The sequence below is a fragment of the Caretta caretta genome, chromosome 5 (assembly GCF_965140235.1).
Source record: "Caretta caretta isolate rCarCar2 chromosome 5, rCarCar1.hap1, whole genome shotgun sequence".
Classification (NCBI taxonomy): domain Eukaryota; kingdom Metazoa; phylum Chordata; order Testudines; family Cheloniidae; genus Caretta; species Caretta caretta.
In genome coordinates this window covers 96,242,573-96,263,763 of record NC_134210.1, presented here as the reverse complement: position 1 = coordinate 96,263,763, position 21,191 = coordinate 96,242,573, and the positions used below count along the sequence as shown (strand labels likewise).

The 21,191-nt window shown below is 39.9% G+C and overlaps 2 protein-coding genes across 5 annotated transcripts in view; one reads left to right on the top strand and one right to left on the bottom strand.

The window, feature by feature from the left end:
• LOC142072186 (guanine nucleotide-binding protein subunit alpha-14) overlaps positions 1 to 21,191 on the bottom strand; it is a 69,055-nt gene that overhangs the window by 1,471 nt on the left and 46,393 nt on the right. For both annotated transcript variants that reach the window (XM_075128714.1, XM_075128715.1), the window contains exons 2-6: positions 17,246 to 17,430; positions 11,093 to 11,247; positions 8,926 to 9,054; positions 3,671 to 3,800; positions 1,245 to 1,398 (exon numbers count right to left, since the gene is read on the bottom strand). In XM_075128714.1, the coding sequence (XP_074984815.1) occupies positions 1,245 to 1,398; positions 3,671 to 3,800; positions 8,926 to 9,054; positions 11,093 to 11,247; positions 17,246 to 17,430 (753 nt within the window). The remainder of the gene's footprint in view (positions 1 to 1,244; positions 1,399 to 3,670; positions 3,801 to 8,925; positions 9,055 to 11,092; positions 11,248 to 17,245; positions 17,431 to 21,191) is intronic.
• VPS13A (vacuolar protein sorting 13 homolog A) overlaps positions 1 to 21,191 on the top strand; it is a 315,178-nt gene that overhangs the window by 289,834 nt on the left and 4,153 nt on the right. For 2 of the 3 annotated variants that reach the window (XM_075128708.1, XM_075128710.1), the window contains exons 74-77: positions 11,295 to 11,412; positions 12,336 to 12,472; positions 16,010 to 16,119; positions 16,961 to 19,276. The gene's annotated coding sequence lies outside the window, so the exon portion shown is untranslated. The remainder of the gene's footprint in view (positions 1 to 11,294; positions 11,413 to 12,335; positions 12,473 to 16,009; positions 16,120 to 16,960; positions 19,277 to 21,191) is intronic. The other variant, XM_075128707.1, reaches the window with a different exon arrangement.

Sequence of the window (21,191 nt, the reverse complement as noted above, 5' to 3'; positions counted from 1 at the left end):
TGTATAAGACTAAATTGTCAGACTGATACATAACACACGGTATATTTATTAGCTTATTGAATTCTTAGTTTTCCCTCTTTTTGAATATTTGATATAGCTCTGCATACTATAAGATGTTTCTATGGCAGTCTGCATCCTGGGATTTTATTTTAAGAGGGAGGTAGACTTTCTGTAAGCAAGTATTTTAATCAAAGGAATTTTCTCAACTTAAATTTAGGATTCAATAGGATTTAATTAGCAAGCTAATGCATTTTACTATGACAGACCGTTCTGCTCCTAAAATGCTGATTTAAATCACAGTCTTAATCCATCATCAGTGTAGGTCCGTCATTCTTTTGGGATTATTGAATAGATACTGAATTTCAGTATCCAACTGAACCCACTTTAAAGCAAGTTTTATAGGTAACAGCAATGTTAAGTTAAAATGCACCAAAGGGTTTTCTTTAGACTATTTTGTTTTATCCAGTTATTTGTGAAATGCCTAGACAGTATGAGAGTGACTATAAAGTAGAGAATAAAGTAACTATACCACAATATATTCAGCAAACACCTAGAAAATGTACTAGAAACTTTTAGAGTATGTAGTACAAGGGAACAAGAGATATATATTTCCCTAAGTTTACCTATATTATAGGTAAAACCAATTATCTTCCTCTGTATCAAAATGCAGTTTTCAACTTTGCATTCAAAAGCTGTAATATTTAAAATCAGACTCCAGTCTCCTCCTAGCTCTAGCAATAAATATTCAGGGTGATATGCCACAGTTGTGCCCAGGTACCTCAAAGAGGAGAAATGTGTGTGTTATCAGAGGTCAGGCTAAATGAAAGTGGGTTTCCTGTATTCTGGCATCTTAAGTCTAATACTATGGCTGCATGAAATCAGCACTTTTAAAAGCCCTGATCTTGCTATTTACAATACTGTCTCACAGATTGCCCTAGCTGCTATTGGGCTGTCTGTGGCTCAGCAATCTGCCCACATGTTGCAGGATCGAGGCCTAGGTTTTCAAAACAACAAAACTGCATTTTATTATATATTATGACCTAGGTCTAGATTTTAACAGGCAGAATTTTAAAAAAATTAGTTGCCAAATAATTACCTCAAATATATTACACAATCTCATTTATAAAGCGGGCAGGGAAATTGGAACTAATAACAGGAAAAGGTAAGGCGATTAACACTCACGTTTAGAGTTTAAATTTCATTTTAAGTCACTATTGTGAACATAGTCTAGCATAAAAGCTCACCTGTGTATTCTGGGAAATAGCTGATTAGATGGGAGTACATGATTTTCTCTTCTAGAAGATCTTTTTTGTTTAAGAACAGAATGACTGAAGAGTTCAGAAACCATGGGTATGTGATGATCGTTTTAAATAAGGCCTTGCTTTCTTCCATTCGATTCTACAAGGAGACAAATGAATTTGAAATTCAATTGTTTAAAGCATTACCATATACGTGATCAGGACACAAAAAAATCAAATCACTCACACCTCAACCATCAATCCAAAATAAAGTTCTCCATAAAACCAGTGCGTTTTCAAGTTCTCTTACCAGACTCTCTCAGCCCAGCAGAGTTGTAGCGAAAGTATTAACTACCCTACTTAATATTTTTATACACACACACGGCTTTGGATCCGGCCTGCCTGAAGCGAAGTGAACGGGCGGCATGACGACGCACAAAATTTAATGGAAGGTAATGCACATCAGAAGTCATCTGAACTACTCATGTGTATTACTGGACATCACTGTGGCCAGCCCAATTAAAGCCTCTTCTAAAATGTGCAGTGGCAGTCCAAAGAGCAGTGGGAGAATTCATAAGGGATGGATTAGCAAACACTGAAAGTATTATAATTAGAGCTGGTTGAACCTACAGATTTTTGATTAGCAGGAAATTTTCCACAAACTGAAAATTCATTTCAGAAACCATGACACAGTGTTTCTGAAACAAAACATGCTCCATGGGGAGCATGACAAGCATTTCAGTTCACAGCTGCCAGGGCTCCCAAACATCTGCAGCTGCCAGGGCAGCTCCACCATGCAGTCATCCCCAGGCTGGGGATGCAGGGCTTCCAGATTCTCAGGCCAGCTCACTCCCAGGACTTCCCACTCAGGAGTCTGGAAGCCAGGGGGTCCCCAGCATGGCGCAGTCTGCAGCTTCCCTGCAGATGAGGCTTTCAGGGCAGGGAGCATGAAAGCCCTAAGTGTCCTCCATAGGAAGAAGTTTGGAGTTCCCAGCAGCTTACCAGGAGAGCTAGCAGAGAACCAGAGAGGTTTCCATCAGAACTCTGCCTCTGATTTGACCAAAATTTGAACCTGAACTGTTTTCGTGAAACAGTTCAGATTCAACTTAACTGGCATTTTCCACCTAAACTTTTATTAGCAATTTTCAGACCAGTTCTAATAAGATAGTTCTATAAATCCAAGCCTTATAGCCTTACTTAGGATATTGTGTTCAGTCGTGGTCACGCGCTCTCAAAAAAAGATGTGGGAAAAAATAAGGATTCGGAGATTGGTTGTGAAAGGACTTCATATGATGAGATGAAAAATAAGAGGTACGATTGAAGTATACAAAATAATGAATGGTAGATTAGAAAGAGACTATTTACCTTCTTTGTTCCGTGAAACAAAGTCAGAAAATCTAAAACTGATTGCAGGAAATAGTTTCTCACAACACACATTTAACCTATAGAACAAATTGCCGCAAGATATTGATGCCTAGAGGCTAATAAAAGTCAGAAGAGGATTAGGAAATGTATATATTTAAAGAGAACATCCACATACTTGATAGTAATTATCTTTAAAATACTTCAGAAGGTAATGGATGCAAAGGCACTCAATCTCTATTTTGTAAAGAGAGGAGTACTTATGGTGGTATATTAACAACAACAACCTTAGCTGCTTTCCTTTCAACTGCCTTCTCTTCTCCTTTTGGTGGGAGACTGTTGCCCCACTCTCAGCTGGCAAATGGAAGTGTAGGCAGGATCAGGTCTCCAGCCCATAATTAGTGGCAGCTATGCACAGTATGTGCAGCTTCCTTTTGGACTGTGGTGGTCTGTGGCCCATAGTTGAAAGACAGCTGAGGAACAGTGTTCAGAGTTGAGGAGGATTGGTATTTATACTTTGTGAGTACTGTCTTTCTAGACTTTCAGATGTTTAGGGTTTTTGAATTGCACAGTATAAACTTCCTGATTTTCAAATACTTGGGTTTCTTTCAATAACTAGACTGTTCTATTAATGACGTGGTTGTAACTCAATAGTCTAATAGCCTTTACTTTAGACATTTTGTTTCTATATTAGACATTTCATTAGGTTGTTTTGTTTTTTTAATATTAATATGTGAAAAGCTGTTATCACTGAAAGAGCGAGGCAAAACAGATTCCTGCAGCAGTTAGAAGCTCCTCAGGAGGTCCTTCTGGGTTGTGTAGAAGCTGTAAGGCCCGCAAGTCTGTAGCTCAAGAGCCAGTTTTGTCCCACAGTATACATTAAAATAGAGCCACAGTCACTATGACTCAATGTCAAATAACTTTATGGATGGATAATGCTGCACTTCCAACTTTGTAGGGACAAACTGTTAGTAATACATGCATTTATAAAGAACTAGTGGGTTTTATTGTTCTTACAGAAATACAAGCCTCTTTTTTCTATGCCTAATCGAGATCCGCTCATTCCTTACCTCATTGTCACATTCAGCCAGGACCTGGTCGTATTCACTTAGTGCAACTAAGAAAATGATGGAGGTAACACTTTCAAAACAGTGAATCCATTTCCTTCTTTCAGACCTCTGGCCACCTACATCCACCATTCTGTTAAACAGAAACAAACAGCACAATGATTGTTTTGTGTCATCACTTGACTATATGTAGTTAATATGTATAGAGAAGCGGTCAACCAGTAGAACCCAAAACACTTTGTAGACCATTTTTTCCAAGAATCACTTGACCCATAAAAAGTGTAGCTACTTCTAACATGGAAGCTATTTAACATATTTTAAGTTAATTCACTTGCTGAAGGATCACAAATATCAGCATAGGTCTCAGAATGACTTGAGCAAGCCATTATATATGAAAGCTACCATCATGATCTGCTTCAGCTTTCTGAATGCAACTCTTGAGGAGGGGATGTAGAATTATGCAGGTTCTTTCTATATGAAAGTAGCAGTAAAGTTAAGTGAGTAAAACTAAATGTTTATCTCCCATAATTGCATATTTAATGCCATCAGGGATAAAATGTTCCAGATCCAATACTCAGAATTGCTCAAGTGCATTTCCTCTCAACACAATCACTTAAAAAAAAAAATCAAGAAAATTACAAGTTACGCCAACATTTACATTCATAGCAATCTCTGCTCACATATTACTACCAAACTAATAACCAAACATGCACACAGACATCTCAGCTCCACATCAAACTTAGTTCTGACACAGAAAATCTGATAATGCATACTTCCAGTTTCTCCTAATCACATGCAACTTTAATTCTCTCCAACTTCAGTTAGATCAAAATTAGGGCTGTCAAGCGATTAAAAACATTAATCGCTCTGTTAAATAATAATATAATACCATTTAAATATTTTTGAATGTTTTCTAAGTTTTCAAATATTGATTTCTATTACAACACAGAATACAAAGTGTACAGTGCTCACTTTATATTTTGATTACAAATATTTGCACTGTAAAAAACAAAAGAAACAGTATTTTTCAATTCACCTAATACAAGTACTATAGTGCAGTCTCTTTATCATGAAAGTTGAACTTACAAATGAAGAATTAGGTACAAAAAACCTCCATTCAAAAATAAAAATGTAAAACTTTAGAGCCTACAAGTCCACTCAGTCAGATTTCAACCAGTCGCTCAGACAAACAAGTTTGGGTTACAATTTGAAGGAGATAATGCTGCCCACTTCTTGTTTACAATGTCACCTGAAAGTGAGAACAGAAGTTCACATGGTACTGTTGTAGCCGGCACCACAAGATATTTACATGCCAAATGTCCTCAAGATTCATTTGTCCCTTCATGCTTCAACCACAACCCAAAGCAGTGCGGAACCAACGCATGTTCACTTTTATCATCTGCGCCAGATGCCACCAGCAGAAGGTTGATTTTCTTTTTTGTTCTGTAGTTTCCACATCTGAGTGTTGTTCTTTTAAGATTTCTGAAAGCATGCTCCACGCACCACTCCTCTCAGATTTTGCAAGGCACTTCAGATTTTTAAACCTTGGGTTGAGTGCTATTCTGCTGTGAAAATGTTCTTAAATCAAACATGTACTGGGTCATCATCCGAGACTATTATAACATGAAATATATGGCAGAATGTAGGAAAAACAGAACAGGAAACATACAATTCTCCCCCAAAAGAGTTCAGTCACAAATTTAATTAACACATTTTTTTTTTTAAACAAGCAACATCAGCATGGAAGCATGTCTTCTGGAATGGTGGCTGAAGCATGAAGGGGCATACAAATGTTTTGCATAAATACCTTGCAACGCTGGCTACAAAAGTGCCATATGAATGCCTGTTATCGCTTTCAGGTGATATTGTAAATAAGAAGAGGCAGCATTATCTCCCATAAATGTAAACAAACTTGTTTGTCTTAGCGATTGGGTGGACAAGAAGTAGGACTGAGTGATTTGTAGGCTCTAAAGTTCTACATGGTTTTGTTTTTGAGTGCAGTTATGTAACAAAAAAATTCTACATTTGTAAGTTACTTTCATGATAAAGAAATTGCACTACAGTACTTGTATGAGGTGAACTGAAAAACTCTTGATTACAAATATTTGCACTGTAAAAATGATAATCAAAAATATAAAGTGAGCACTGTATATGTTGTATTCTGTGTTGTAATAGAAATCACTATTTGAAAATGTAGAAAAACATCCAAAAATGTAAAATTTCAATTGGTATTCTATTGTTTAACAGTGAGATTAATTGTGATTAATTTTTTTGAGTTAACAGTGTGAGTTAACTGTGATTAATTGACAGCCCTAATCAAAATATTTCCCTATAGACACACGGGCAGTGATAAAGACTGTTTGTTGTTTGTAGATGAAAAGGTATGATGTTGGAGTTGAGTGTTGTGCATCAGAGTGCCCTGTGTGCTCTGTAGTTGGTTCTGTGTTGAAAATAAGGGTTTTTTTGTAAAGCTAAAGAGCCAGCGTATGTTTGGCTATGATGATGCTTTTGGTGGAAGGACAAATGCACTGATGCTGATGTGCATGTTATAAAGGAACATAAGAATTGATATACATTAGCAGACCTGTGGCCCATCTAATCCTGTTTCTTGCCATAATTAGTACCTGATAGTGCACGAACCACTAAGCACTACAATCATACCAACAATAAATACTAATAACGATTTTTTCTTCTATTGTTCTTAGAAACATAGCTGACCTTAAAAACCTCTAAGGAAGGAGATTCCACCACCTCCCTAGGTAACACATTCCAGTGCTGCACCACTCTCCTAGTGAAAAAGTTTTTCCTGATATCCAACCTAAACCTCCCCCACTGCAACTTGTAGGCCATTACTCCTTGTTCTGACGTCTGGTCCCACTGAAAACAGTCTAGATCCATCCTCTTTGGAACCCCCTTTCAGGTATCTGAAAGGGGCTATCAAATCCCCCTCATTCTTCTCTTCTGCAGACTAAATAATCCCAATTCCCTCAGCCTCTCCTCAAATTATGTGCTCAAGCCCCCTAATCATTTTAGTTGCCCTCCACTGGACTCTTTCCCATTTTTCCACATCCTTCTTGTAGTGTGGGGCCCAAAACTGGACACACTACTCCAGATGAGGCCGCACCAATGCCGAATAGAGGGGAATGATCACGTCCCTTGATCGGCTAGCAATGCTCCCACTTACACAGCCCAAAATGCCATTAGCCTTCTCGGCAACAAGGGCACACTGCTGCAAACTTGCTGAGGGTGCAATCCACGACATCCTCCACATCATTAATGAAGATATTGAACAAAACCAGCCCCAGGACCGACCACTGGGGCACTCCACTTGATACCGGCTGCCAACTAGACATGGAGCCATTGATCACTACTCGTTGAGCCCAATGATAAATTCAATGCGGCAGTGTAATCTTTAATTTGACTTGCTAGCTCATTTGACAATTGAACACTGCCTTGTTGTTGCTAGGATCTTACTTCAAGTAGCTACCTCAAGTTCAGATCACATCTTTATTTTCTAGTGATGATGAGGGCTAAGTTTGACTAACCAAAAGAGTTTTATGCCATCTTCAAAATTAGCCACCTTGCTCTTCCCTCCTTTTTTCAGGTGATTAATAGCATGTCATAGTACGGAACCTTGGGCATCCCAGTTAACTTTTTGCTACGCTGACCATGTATCGTCCTATAGTTTTCTCTCTCAAATGTCTAATTCATAAGAGTGTTTTACTGATGATCTCTTTGGGCTCTAGTTTGAGAGTCATGACACCTGAGCTCTGTTACACCCAGATAGCTGTAGGACCTCAAGCAACTTGCTGCACTTGAGTTTCCTTAACTCTAAACTAGAGCTAATTATTCATATTCTCCTTTTTAAAGTGTTTTGAGAGTTACAGATGAGAAAACACACTGTATAAAAGCTAAATACTATTATTATTTAGTGGATGCGTTTACAGAAAATGCAGTTGTGCAACTTTAAGTTAATTTTTTGTGGGCATTTCCGATATTAAAATAAGACAGAGGGCAATAGGAGATATTGGGACGGGGCTGGGGGAAGAAGAAGAGAGGACAACAGGTGAAGGTATGGGGTAGCAGATGGCTGTAGATCTGTCTGCGTGGACTGGGGATATGGGAAAAGCAAGCCTATCCAAGGAGGAGTGAAGCAGGGTTTGGCAGGTGGGCAGAAAAAACAGTACAGCAAGACAACCCAGCCTCAACTGCCCAAACTCTTCAGCCCTACTGCTCAGCTCATTTCCCAATACCATGGGGATTGCTGGCATATTGGAATTTGAATAGAAGAGAATGCCTAGTCTTGCTCTCTGCTGCTTTCCCCCATCCTCTGTGGCCTAACTGCACACAGCATTTTAAATATTTTTCATTGACATTCATTATAAGCCACAGGACAGGTCACTCCATAGAGAAGCTGCATGGCTTGCAGAATTTCAAACTCTACTTCCCATGTAGCTCTGGGTGCAAGGTTCCCCTCTCACTGCCCCTTTCATGCTTGCAGTTGGTAACAAGGGAGAGGACACACTGATGGGGACAGCCTGTAGTCAAATATGCTGAAGAAACAGAGCTTGCATGTTAGCTAGGGAGGTAGCGTCTCAGTCAGATTAGCTTCTTGTGGTTAGTCAGATGGATCTTACTCGAGTCCTTCTCCCTATGACTCGTGTCATTAAGTTGGGATCAAGCGTGAAGGGCGAGCAGAGAGGCAGGGAAAGTGACGATCTGGTGATGGGGAGGAGATCTCCGGAGGCTGGAAAAGCGTGCCAGAGAACTGAGTAACTGCTGGATCTGGACCATTCTGTCAGCGTCTCTTAAGTTGCTTATTGTCAAATCAGAGAAATAACTCTTAGGTTGTTGGTAATATCTTCAAGCTAAAAGTTTGAAAAGAGGCCTTTGACATTCTATGTGGTGTGTGTGTGAGCAGTTTGGAATACATGGTAACTGGGCTTGTTTGGATATAGGAAGGCAAAAGTTTTTTAAAAAATTAAATTGGCCCAGTCTCAAAGAGGAATGGATTTTAAATATCCTCTGGAAAAGTTAGAAAATGTCATTTAAAAAAACCACAGACAATTTAATTCTCTAAAGAGTTACTTATTGAATTTGGAGACTAAATTCAATCACTGAAGTGTAAGAAACTGATATTAATCCTGTTTTGAGTGTAAGGCTCACTGTAATCTTAAGGGCAGAGTCTCTGCAGACAATTTCATAAAGTCATATCTTTTAATTTATTTCATACATTGCCAGAATACAGTCAATCTTACCTAAAAATAATGTTTTCTAAATCAAAAGGATACTCAATAATTCCCGTAGTTGGTACTCTGACTCTGAGAATATCTTGCTGAGTTGGCACAAATGAGGGCAAGGCAATACGATCAATGTCAGTAAGGTAACTGCAAAATAAGATACAAGTATATATTGCTAAGTAAATGTTTTGATGTAATGAATCAAAATATGGAGCAGTAAGCATAATAGTTTACCCACAAACCAAATGGAAGAACTATATACTTAACATAAGAGAAATAATTTATACCAGGTTCTTTTAAGTACAGTACCTGCAAGTATATGCCTTGAATTTACAGATACCCACTTATTTATTCCATACCAGAGGCGTTTCCTAGGCATCCCCAACTTCCTCACAGAGTTGATTTGGTTTATATGCAAAGTTATTGAGTTCTCCCTCCAGTCGCCAAAGACTACCATGGCCCAGCATAACACCACAGAAGGATGCAAAATAATTGTAAACTCTTTTATCTCATAAGTTTGATAACTGAAACTTTCATGAATGTTCTAGCCTTGCTCACCATCCAGTCACTTCATGTCCATGTATTAGACTCCTTGCAGTGGGACTGACAGTACTATTAAGCAACTTTATTTGTTTAGACAAAAGCTTCATAATCTATAACAAACTTGTCATCCACATTCTTTTCTGGAGTAAAATAATCCTGCCATGCAGGCAACACATTGTTTCAGTATATACAAAGGGTGGTATCATCTTCCCCTCTCCAGATTCTCATGCAGATGGGACCCTTCAGCTCTTCAATTTACACAACTGTGTATAAAAAGTGATATTTAAGAGAATCTCTACACTGCAATTAAAATCTGCAGCTGACTTGGGCTTGCAAGGCTCTGGCTATGGAACTGCAGTGTAGATATTCTGGTTACAACTGCAGCCCAAGTTCTAAGACCCTCCCAATTTACAGGGTCCTAGCATGGGCCAGCTGCAGGTGTCTAATTGAAGCGTACACATACGCTAAGGCAGCGGTAGTCAATAGGTGGACCACAAGCCAAATCTGGACTGCCAGACACTTTTGAATGGACCCTGGAAATCTTTTTATTTACTTATTCTTTTATTATTGTCTCTGGAGTCTGGACCTTGACAAAAAATAATTGATTTCCCCGCCCTAAGGATTGGAAGTGTTTTCCAGAAGATGCTTGGTGGTGTTTGACAGGAGTTTTCTTACTTCTCTTTAATATTAAAGAGATTTGTCTACTTTCTGTGCTTTACATTAATAACAAATGGATTGATTAGTCACGTATAGATAAATTCATTTATAGATAAAGGAAATCGGTAAGAGTTTTCTGTCTTCAATGCAGTTAGTCTAGAAATCTAATTTAACCTCTTTGATTGCACAAGATTTGTGGTTTATAAAGCCAGGGTTTAGTCAGACTATCGTATTCTTGTGCTTAGATAAATAAGTGTTACTTGAGGAAGTCAGAAACCACTCAAAAGAGCGCTACAGGTACAGAGTATTAATATCTGCAACTTTTCTTCTCAGCACTACACAGCAACAGCAGATGGGCCAGAATCCTGTTGTGAAATACAGGACAAGACAGATCCCCAAAACACATTAACGGTTACATTTTCATAATCAGGAACTCTTTAGAATAGATGTTTAGCACAGACCATGAATGTGAAGAGCACTTTTTCCTCCGAGGAGCTATAGCAAATCACCAGATTACTTCTGTGACCTCAGAACTATAATTTAGACCACACTAGACAAAGGAAGATTTACTTCACAGTGAAGTTTGAGAACTTTCAAATATGGCTAATTTGTACACCAAATTTCATTCCCTAATTTACGTACTTTTATTACATAATTGTGAAACTCACTGCCCTGCCTGCTTGACGTTGATGTATTTTGTGCAGCTGTTTTCAAGCTCTTCCCAAAAGGAAATTTAATTATGTACCAGCTGTGCTGACCTCAGCATGGGGGGGTAACTGCACAGAAAGAAGAAGATTGGAAACAAACATTTTATACAGAATTATTTTAAATTTTAGCATAAATCTCAGACTAATTTAAAAGGTGGATGAAATTTTCAGGCCAAGGGATATACAGGAGTAGATTGACTTAAGCAGGGTGAGTCCACCACTCTTTGTAGCTCTGGGAGAAGCCTGGGGTCAACCTTGTGCTAGCACTGTGTACTTACTATTTAGCAGAGTCTGAGAGCTGGTATTCTCTCCGTCTATCATAGCACTCCTGGATTCCTGGATCTGCCCAAAGCTTCTTGATTGCTTCCACTTGTTTTCTTTCTAGAGCTGTTACTCTGTCCACCTCCACTTCTCTGATCAGCTGAGCATTTTCCTAATTAAATGAAAAAATGAAACCTGTATGACTAAAATTTGTTACAGGATGATAGGTTCACTGGCTGTGAAGGAATGGAGTGTATCTTCCGCTTTAACTGGTGTTAGCAGTACATTAGAAGGAGAACTTCAACAAGGAGCATGGGGGAAGACAAGCAGCAAAAAGGTAAAATCACCTGAAAAAACAAACAGCCATAAGGAATGCATCAGCACTGAGTGTCTTGTCAGCACCAAACAAAGAAATTAGTTACCCTAACGTGGCCATTATTTGCAATTCACCACTACTGTATCCTATTGACGGAAGGAGATTTTTGTTGTAAAGGAAAGCATTCCAAAATGGCTGAAGCTAACATAAAAGATAGAAAATCTCATCAACCTGATCACTTATCTCTGTAAATTTAATTAATCCTAATTTCTAAGTGTACTAACTTAGAAATTATTATGGGTGTTTTAATTTCAGTACAAACAAAGCTTTCCAATTGAAGATTAGATATCTTCTTTAATGTTTGCTAAATGGGGGCCATAGTGCTGTAGGCCTTTAAGATTTCTGTAAGGCATGAATGGAGCACATGTTTCACTGAGAAGAAGCCATGATCATCTGCAGTAAGAGCGATTCTAAGTTTTTTTACCATGTATTGTGGTACCCTGAATCTCTGCTTTGGCCATTGAACCCCTTGTAGTTAAACAGAAGAGGTGACAAAAAACACCCCTACTGCTGCCCTCTAGGACAGGGCATATGATAAATAAAGGTATGTACTAGGAGAATTATAAAATTTTTTACTGTGCTTATAAATTGATGGAAGAAATTACATTTCTCCCCTTGTACAAAAATGTAGTCGCAAAAAACCTTCTGTATACTTAATACTAGAAGAAAGCCCCATTTATTCACTTGTTTGAAAGATGTTTAAGTGTTTGCCGAGTATTGTTATTTGTGGCTCTCCTTGAAATATAACAGGACTGATCACGGTGAACTGGCAATAGGAGAACTAGGAATATCTGGTTTGCTAAGACTTCTGCTAGTACATTATTAGCTAGATTATTTATACTGTTCTTTATGATCTATAATCTCAGATTATTTTTTCTCCCCAGGAGTATTATGCTGGGTTCCAACCTGGAATTGGGCAATTTTGTTTCAGGAAGCAATGAAATCTTTCAAATATTTGAGGCACTAGATGCTCCTGACAGGATGTCTAGAACTTGCTGTAAAAGCCATTCTGGTCCTACAGGTTTGCTATTTGAACTTCATTTGCTGATATTTTTGCTTTAATTATACTTTTTTCATACAATAATTTCAAGAGCTATGTGAATTTGCACTAGTTGAGAATCTGACCTACATATCTGTGTTGCATAAACATCTTTACAGAACTTTAAAATGTGGCTTTTTTTAATAAACAGTTTTTATTAAAATAGCAAGTATAACGGTCAGCGAACTAATGGGATGGCACATTTCTGAAAGCATATGATTGGCATTATTTCCAAATGCAAAAAACTATTGATTATGCCTTTGTAATGATATTGTCAAGTTACAGCTGAATTTATTCAGTTTGACCTTTTATTTCTTGGGAAGTACCAATTATGAGTTTTTGAAGAGATTTTAGCTTCTCTTCCAAAATAAACTGCTCTGCTAAAATGGCCCTGGTATAATTATTATGATCACTTCTTTAACTTAACTTTCCCTTATGTTTTTGAGAGGCATTTGTCTCACTGACATTTTTTTCAAAAGTGTTGCACATGTTCATTAATACACTGGAGAAAGGTATCTTTTTAAAAAAACAAAAAGGAGAGAGGAATCTGTCTCATCTTTGTCATCCCATACTTCTAGCCGAGTGTACACTGATGCTGTCACAGTTTCAGGGTACCTGTGTTCCCTCTCCCCACACATCCCCCATGGTCCCTTGAGGGTACTCACTTATGGTTTCCAACTCCAGTCATCACCTCTCTGTCCCTTTCCCCTCTGACCAGGGGGCTTTAAGGCTGCACAGTTTCCCCGCCTTACACTGTGGTATCCCCATTGAGCCAGTCTGCCTACAGGCCAGCATCTGTGTTTTGCTTTCTTGCTTTGAACAGAGTGTTACTGGAAGTTACATGTTTCCACACAGCTCTTTCTAAGCAAGCACATTTATTCTTAAGGTAACAGAGCTCTAGCAGGCCAAAGTCTTTCCAACCAAGCATTGAGGTCCTCTTTGGACAGAAGATCCTTTCCCTTTGCTGGATCAGAAAAAGGCCTTAAGTCAGTTTACAATTTTATGCTAAAAGCCCTCTCTTTGGCTGTTCTCTAAAAACCCAGTCTGAACCACTATATGCAAGTCTCTCTGGGAGTGTTTACAACCTAAGTGATACACCTTAATTCTTTCTGGCTCTTGGAGGAGCTGCGATAACCCTTCCCCCCTGGAGTTGTATACAATCCCTGGCCCACAGTGATACATAAATGTATGTCAGTATGGTCCCCAAATCTATTCCACGAGGTTGCAATATTTGTCACAGGTGCATCATCTGAACCCATTTTAGATGCTAAATGTTTTGAGGCTGTTTCAACTTTAGCTAAAAATCAAATCTATTCTAGATAAGGAATCAGAAACTTTGGAATGAAAATGAAATCAAAGTTTTGCCACTGACTTAAATGTTACCAGGATTTAATCCAGAATAAATGTCCAGCCATTAAATTTATGGCATCTGGCTAATTGACAGGGATAAAAGAATACAGAAAGTAATTATATTGTAACACATGCAGAAGTTAATCCCTGTTCAGCCAAACATTTAAGCAAGTGCCGTCAACATCACTTCAATGTGTCTTAATTGCTTTGCTGAATCATGGGTCTAAGTACAAACTACAAACTTCCTAGGTGGACAGTATTAAGTACTAAAATACACAAACAACATTTAAATATCATACATTTTTATACACACACTTCAGTGAGTATTCCAGATCTCTACAGAAGCATCTGATTTTTCCAAGACAGAAGAAGAGTCATAGAGTGCATGCTGTACTAGACTGCAGGATGAGCCCTTGAAATCTCCAGGATAGGAGTTAAGGATTGAAAAGTTTAAGTAAATAAGAGCAAAGTCAGAAAAAAAGTGCTTGCATTTGATGGAGTGGGAGTACTCAAAATCCCTAAACTATTGTCACAGATTTCTTTTAAACAACTCTAATGTTTCTCTGGGGAACACCAAATTGCTCTTATTCATACAGGATGAAATTCACCCCATGCAGCAGGCTAGACATCTCTTAACCACCACTTAAGTTCCACTTTAGCCATATTTTGAGGGTTTAAGTGGGATGCAAGTAGTGCACAGGCTACTTCTTGGTCCTCTGCCCAGGAGCAAATGTTACCCATAGATTCTTATTACGAAGCTCTTGTTCGAGATTATTCAAGGTTTCAAATACTTCAAGCAAACTTCCATACTTTTTTTTTAAGACCTATTACTATATTCTAGAGATCAGTGAGGGAAATCGTAGTTTCTTCTCACCACTCTGATGTATATTTCTTTTTATTGTTAAGCACAGCATGAGATTTCACACACAGAGATAGTACCACTTTCAAATGTAACAAATGTTAGGGCTATGCACAGATTATTATTATTATTCTTCATATTTTGGGGGATGGGGAGGAAGTTTCTGATTCTGAAGTGGAAAGACCTGAATATTGACCACTTACATGTCTTCAATTATGTCTGTTTTTCAGGCACCAATAGGGCAGGTATCACAAAGACCTGTCAGGACTTTGTCTTGTATTTATTGTAGTACTACAGTGCCTACATAATTTTTGGCCTGAAAACACTCAATTCCATACCCACATTTAATTCATAATCTGCTCTTAAAAGTGCTAACATCAAATGTAAACTCTGATTTTACTAAAATATTCCCTATTTATTTTTCAAATGTAAAGGATATGCTCTAACTGATATTGCAGAACTTTTTGTATCTAAAGATGCTGTACACTGTAAAAAGCCTGAGTATCATTTCTTCTGGATCCTTCACAAAGAAGGCTGAATGTAAGAAGCTTTAAGGAACTAGCTATTTGTCTTAAACAGGATAAAATATTTAGCCAGACAGGCAGTGTGTCAGCCTCCTAAAAGGAGTATTTCTAGTCCTTATGTGTGTCATTCCCATCCACACTGATCCACTGCAGCAGAAGAAAAGTGCTGCCCACTACTTTACATTGTATTTAGGTATTGGTATTGGAGAGGAGCGTATGCCAGGACACAAACTCTCTAGCATAAGCTCCCACACCCATCCTGAAGTACAATTATTCTTGCAAAATGATTCCACATACTACAAATCTGCTGTCAGGCAACAAACTTCACAGTTTCCCAGATCCTATAACCTTGCTTTCATTCATACACCTATTAATCTGTAAAACAGCATCTACCTCTAGGATTTCAACTTCCTTAAATGGATATCGGAGTTACGCTGCTTGTAATTTCAACAGCCTTGTTTTATTTTGGGTGCTGAAAAATTGGACAGCCTTACAGATACAGCAAAGCATGTTACAGTTCTGTAACTGAGAGAAGTTTTCCTGAAAAATCTACTTTTGTCTGCAACATTTTAATATTTTACAGACAGTTGAAAATTTTTAATCATTTTCAAAATAATGTTGTTTACCATAACTACCAGTAAGGAAGTGTGTGTTTTGGTAAACACATTTTAAATAATGATTAAAAAAATATTTCTACTACAATTTAGGTAAATATTAATGAAAATGTTTCAAAACAATTGCAAATGGATTTTGAATACTGCAGAACACTGTTTTCTTGTTTTTCAGCCTGCTCCAAGATGGAGCCAATCCTACAAAGAGAATGAGATGGCCAGCAGCTTCTCCAAGGGGAAAGTTTGCTTCTCATGGATATGGTCATGTTGGAGTATTGCACAAGTGTAAGTTAGTGGGGTCTGGGAACCAAAAAAGTAAGGGGAGCTCCAGGTACTCCAACGAAGGATTTATTTCACAATTGTCTCAACTGTCAAAGCTCAGGTAGATAACTCGTCAGGTGCCATTGTGGGAACCAAGCAATCACTTTGTCCAGTTACTGTTTCACTTCAGGTGTAGGACAGCCTAGGCAGCATTGTTCTTCCCAGTGTAACCAAAGGTGGAGACCATCCCTGTAGCAAAAATCTTAACCCAGAGAGACCAGTGACTGAATCAGTACCAGTCCATTGCATTTTTCCTTCTTCCTCCCCCCGTAAAAGTGTTGCTGCCTTTGAAGCAGTACTGTCTCTAAAGAGGCAACTATAGTTCAAAGAAAACAGAACATCTAGACTGACTGACTCACGCATGTTCCAAAATAAAAAGGAAAGGATACATCAGTAATGGTGTCAGAGGGGAAGGGACAGGGCTGACCAGGTGGTGCTTACCTCTGACCGGCTCCAGCACTTACACAGCGCCTCCTGCCCGTGCAGTAGGCTTGCCCTGAATTAGAGAGAGGCAGGCGTAGGGCCCGGGCCCCTCTCCTCTCACGGGGCCTGGGTCGGGTCCCGCCGCCGCGGCCATTTAAAGGCCCCGGCCCCGCCCCCTCCCAGCTGGGAGGGGGCGGGGCTCGGCGCACAAAGCCGGAAGCGGCCCACGCGCGAGTGGCGGAGGCGGCTGCAGCACCCGGAGCTCCGGAAAAGGAGGGGAGTGAGCGGAGCGCGTCCCGCGGCGGCGCCGGCCGGCCGGCCTGGAGGGGCAGAGACCGCCGCCGCCGCCTCTCCAGTTACCCGGCCTTTTACTCTCTTCCAGGCGCGCCTCCGCCCCCGGTGTGGCGGACGCGAAATGTGACTTTGATTTCACGGCGTGAGCAAACAGTCCAGTGCTGCTTGGCCCTCAGCCCGAGCGCATGCTGCCTTTCATCTCCGCTACGAGCTGGTCAATCACACTGTAGAAATGTAGCACACTTGGGTGAGGTTTGTTTGACTCCTGATTTTTAACTGAGCTAAAAAACTCCCACAGCAGAATTGATATTCCTTCGTCAGGAGCTCCTCCTGACCAGTTATGTAATGAAGCAAAAAGGGAGACTTTTCTTACCTTGTTTTGCTCAGATGTGTAGTGTATTTTTAGAGTATCCATAGCTCTGATCATAGCTTGTATGGCAGTAAATATGTTTTGATAAACCAGTTTTGTGAAGCTTTTCTTATCTTCATCTGTGTAACCTGCCCCATGAATAATCCTCATCTGTTTAATAAAGGTACTCTTTCCACTTTCTCCTGTGCCTGCAAGAAAACACAGTATGAACACAACATGAGTAATGCTTGCAAACATTACAGAGGTTAATGTTTTAATAGCAATACAGAGGAATACAAAAAAATGATGAATCAAGGTAAGTGTCTTAATTCATAATCAGTGACAAAACATGGAAAAATATAAAGTCAAGCTCTAACTCTTTGGATAAAATTTGCATACTGGGAAATTTATAGGAAATGAGAAAAGAAACATGCACAAAGATTAAGCCAAGCAAAGTGTATAGGATTTACATAGGAGGCTGCACCTAATTTACATTAAAAGAAATGAGAACACTAGGTTTTACTGGCATCAGGTGGAAAAGCATGTCTGTCTGGTAGTTAAGGAGTGTTCTACCCTGGATTCTCTGTGCCTCTAGTAAAAATTCTCTCTAAACAATTTCTCTTTCATCTGAGTTTGGCCCGAGGGGAGATGAGTTGTGGCCTTGATGCACTTCAGCTTAATTCTCCTTAAAAGAGAGAGCAAGAGAACTCCCCAGCCAGAAGCAACAGTTCCTGCTGCTCCTGTGAGGATAAAAACAGAGCTAAGGAGGACTACATATGAAAAAAAGTCTGGCCTAAGTGACAGAACAAATGAGCTCTCCAACAAAACACTTTCCTGCATGACACATAAAACAGGAATACTCTAAACAGATTACTAATGCTTGCCAGAACTTTAAGATGCTTCTTGCTGTTTGGTAGAGAGCAGGGGGCCCTCTGTGGTAACTAAAAGATTCTAAATGCCATCCGTTACTGAAGAGCTTAAAAGACGTACAAGCAAAGATAAATATGCTATAGTTTATATGTAAAGGTTTACACAGGAAGACTGAGATGTGCATTATAATTTCACCTTTCTGCCTTGCAGTTTAAAAAATAAGTATATATTTTTCTCTTTTAAAACAAACCTTTCTTGGGTAGTAATAGCTAATTTAGAATCTATTGCTTATATGTATACAACATTGAATTTCATCTCACAGTCTGCTTTGGACTTAACAACCTCACTGCTTCCCCCACCCCTATCCCCCTATTCTTTATTCCTACCCCTTTTTTTCTTGAATTTTGTCTGAGCCTCTATTATGGTTTGCTCCCCTTATGAAGTTAATAATCTCTGCATTATGCTCTTTCTGGTTTTGTAGTCTCTTTAACAGAAAGAGACAGAAAAAAGGTCAGAGGGCATTTCTTTCTCCTGACTTTGGATACCACATTTCTCAGTCTTAATAGTAGATTAATGCCAGTTTTCAGCATGAAATTTACTTTTTTTTTAAAATTTAATTAAAAAATGCTTTGCTGGGATGTTCAACAAGAAACTAATAAAAGCTTGATCAAGGCTGACATGGTCCATCTATTAGTGGGCAATCTGTAACATACACCTTTGTCTATACTAAAAGAGGAGTATTTCTTATGCTGACGAGAAAGGCCTAAGAAATGCTTTCTCCACCTGTAGCCAGACAGCCAGCCCCCCCACCCCCGAAGCTGTGGAAAGCACAGGTGTGCTGCTACAATGTGCCTCTGGGAACAGATAGGACGATTAAGATCACAGCATCTCCCTTGCAAGTGTAAACTACTCTTGCGAAAGCTGGCGTCACCCCGACAGACCAGCCTCAATTTTGGCATAAGAAAGGAGAAAGAGAATAAAGGAGTACAGAGGTATAAGTAGGGGACCTACAGCACCATGATTTTTGAGTGCTTTTCACTATCTATCTGCTGGTCAGATAAGTGACAGCCTCCCAAGGCTTCTGCAGCTAAGAGGGTCCCTACGCCTTGTCCCTTATTTGTCTTTCCACGGAATTGAGTGACCGATCCTGGCTTGGCACCGCTGGAATCGAGAGATGCAAGGAGGGTAAGAAGCACCCGCACCTGATCTCCTATCTTTAGTGTACACATATTTTGAAATTTTCTTTCTTTGGGATTGTGGCTTCAGTTTTGTAACTTGTTTGTGTGTGTGTAACATCTCTACATTTAAATAAGTAGGCACTAGCAATTTTGTAACCACATGATTAGAATCTAGCTTAATAAATTTTGGTAACCATTTATGCATAAGCCTGGAACCTCAGCCGTTTTGGCTCTAAAGCCTGGCCATTAGGTGAGAGTACTAAGAGCCTAGCGTTGAGTTGTGCCGCCTCCACGGGGCAAACTCTTGGGGCACCTGTCAGTCAATCCTGGCTGCCCGCTGCGAAGGAGCTCTGAGCTCTAGCAGTTAAAGTCACGGGTGTGGAGAGGCTCTTAGTGCTGCCATTGGGGCACCTGTCAGTCAGTATTGACTGCCTGCTGCGAAGGAGCTCTGAGCTCTAGCGGTTAGTCACGGATGGTATAAACGGGCATAGCTGGCACCTCACCAAACATCCTTGGCCGTCGGCTAACAGAAATTGGCGTCACGAACAGGATTGTGATATAGGCTGCACTACAGTAACACAATGAAACCAGTCATGATAAACACCACAGAGATGAAGAAAGGAAAAGGTGCTTGTATATGGCTGCTTACTAACATTTGGCAAGCTGCCTGTAAGGATTGTCATAGTCTGGCAATAGAATTTAATAGGCTCAGAGTAAGAACACTGAATAGGGATATGGAACATCTTCAGAAAAGAAAGCTGGAGACTAAAACACGCATTATCAACCGGGCTAAAGTTGAGACTGCTCTCTGGCTAGACCCTGAGGAATGGGATGGAGACATTTGGGATTCAACAGATGAGTCCCCTTCCTCTGAGGAGGAAGGTCCCTCTGTAAAATTAAGACCAGCTATCACACATCACAAATCAGAAGAACATGAGGAAAATTTGAGTGGGGCAGAGCTGGATGAAGAAGGGGATGACAATTATCCATCCACCTCTTCAAAAACAAAGAAGGGAGGTGAAAAGGGAGTAAAGCTCCAACACACTTTACCAAAATTACCACCCGCCAATATACTCCCATGGAGTTAAAAACAATCCAGGGAGATTTTGCTAAAAAGCCTGAGGAAGGTATAATAGAGTGGCTGGTCCGCCTCTGGGGGTGGATATATACGCCTGACAGCCCAAGAAACTGAGCGCCTTAACTTAGGTGCAGGAATAACACTTTGGTCTCTGGCTGGTCAATGGGCAAGAGGAATTTACCCAGCAGACCGAGATGAACCCACAGTAATGCACTGGACCAACATAGATGAGGTAAAAATAGCTCTATTAACTGTGGCTGTCATTAGCATGCTTGGCCAAAACCCTCAAGAGTTAGCCTATGAAAGCCCATGGGAGGGTCAGGTAGATGTAGATGATCTCAGACCCCTGCTTAAGGGAGTTCCAAGTAACCACAGGGCTATGGCACTGTCATACTTTAGAGAATTCGGAGACGTCAGAGCACTGACAGGCAAAACTAAGATGCATTCCCTTCAGGGAAACAAGGGGGCACCATCTAAAGGACATAAAAACAAGCGAGAGCCAACCCAGGAGGAAAAGGAGCTTAGAGCCAAGTTGTGGAGACAATGTCTGGCTTTAGGTTATCCCAGAGATGTGATAAATGGACTGCCCACAGAGCGGCTAAAATTATTCACCACCTTTAAAAGAGCTCACTGGGAGACAACTAATGCTACTCCCAGTGCACCTCTGCAGCTCTCTCCTCTTTCCCCACCTGCAGACACCCGGTATACTCCATTGCTGCAGCAACTGCAAGAGTTACCAGAGCAGGGAAACTAGCTTGCGGGGGTCAATCTCCTCTCCTAATAAACCAGCTTAAATCCAAAGAGGAGAAAACAACAGCAAAAGACCCCCGGATACATGTAACTG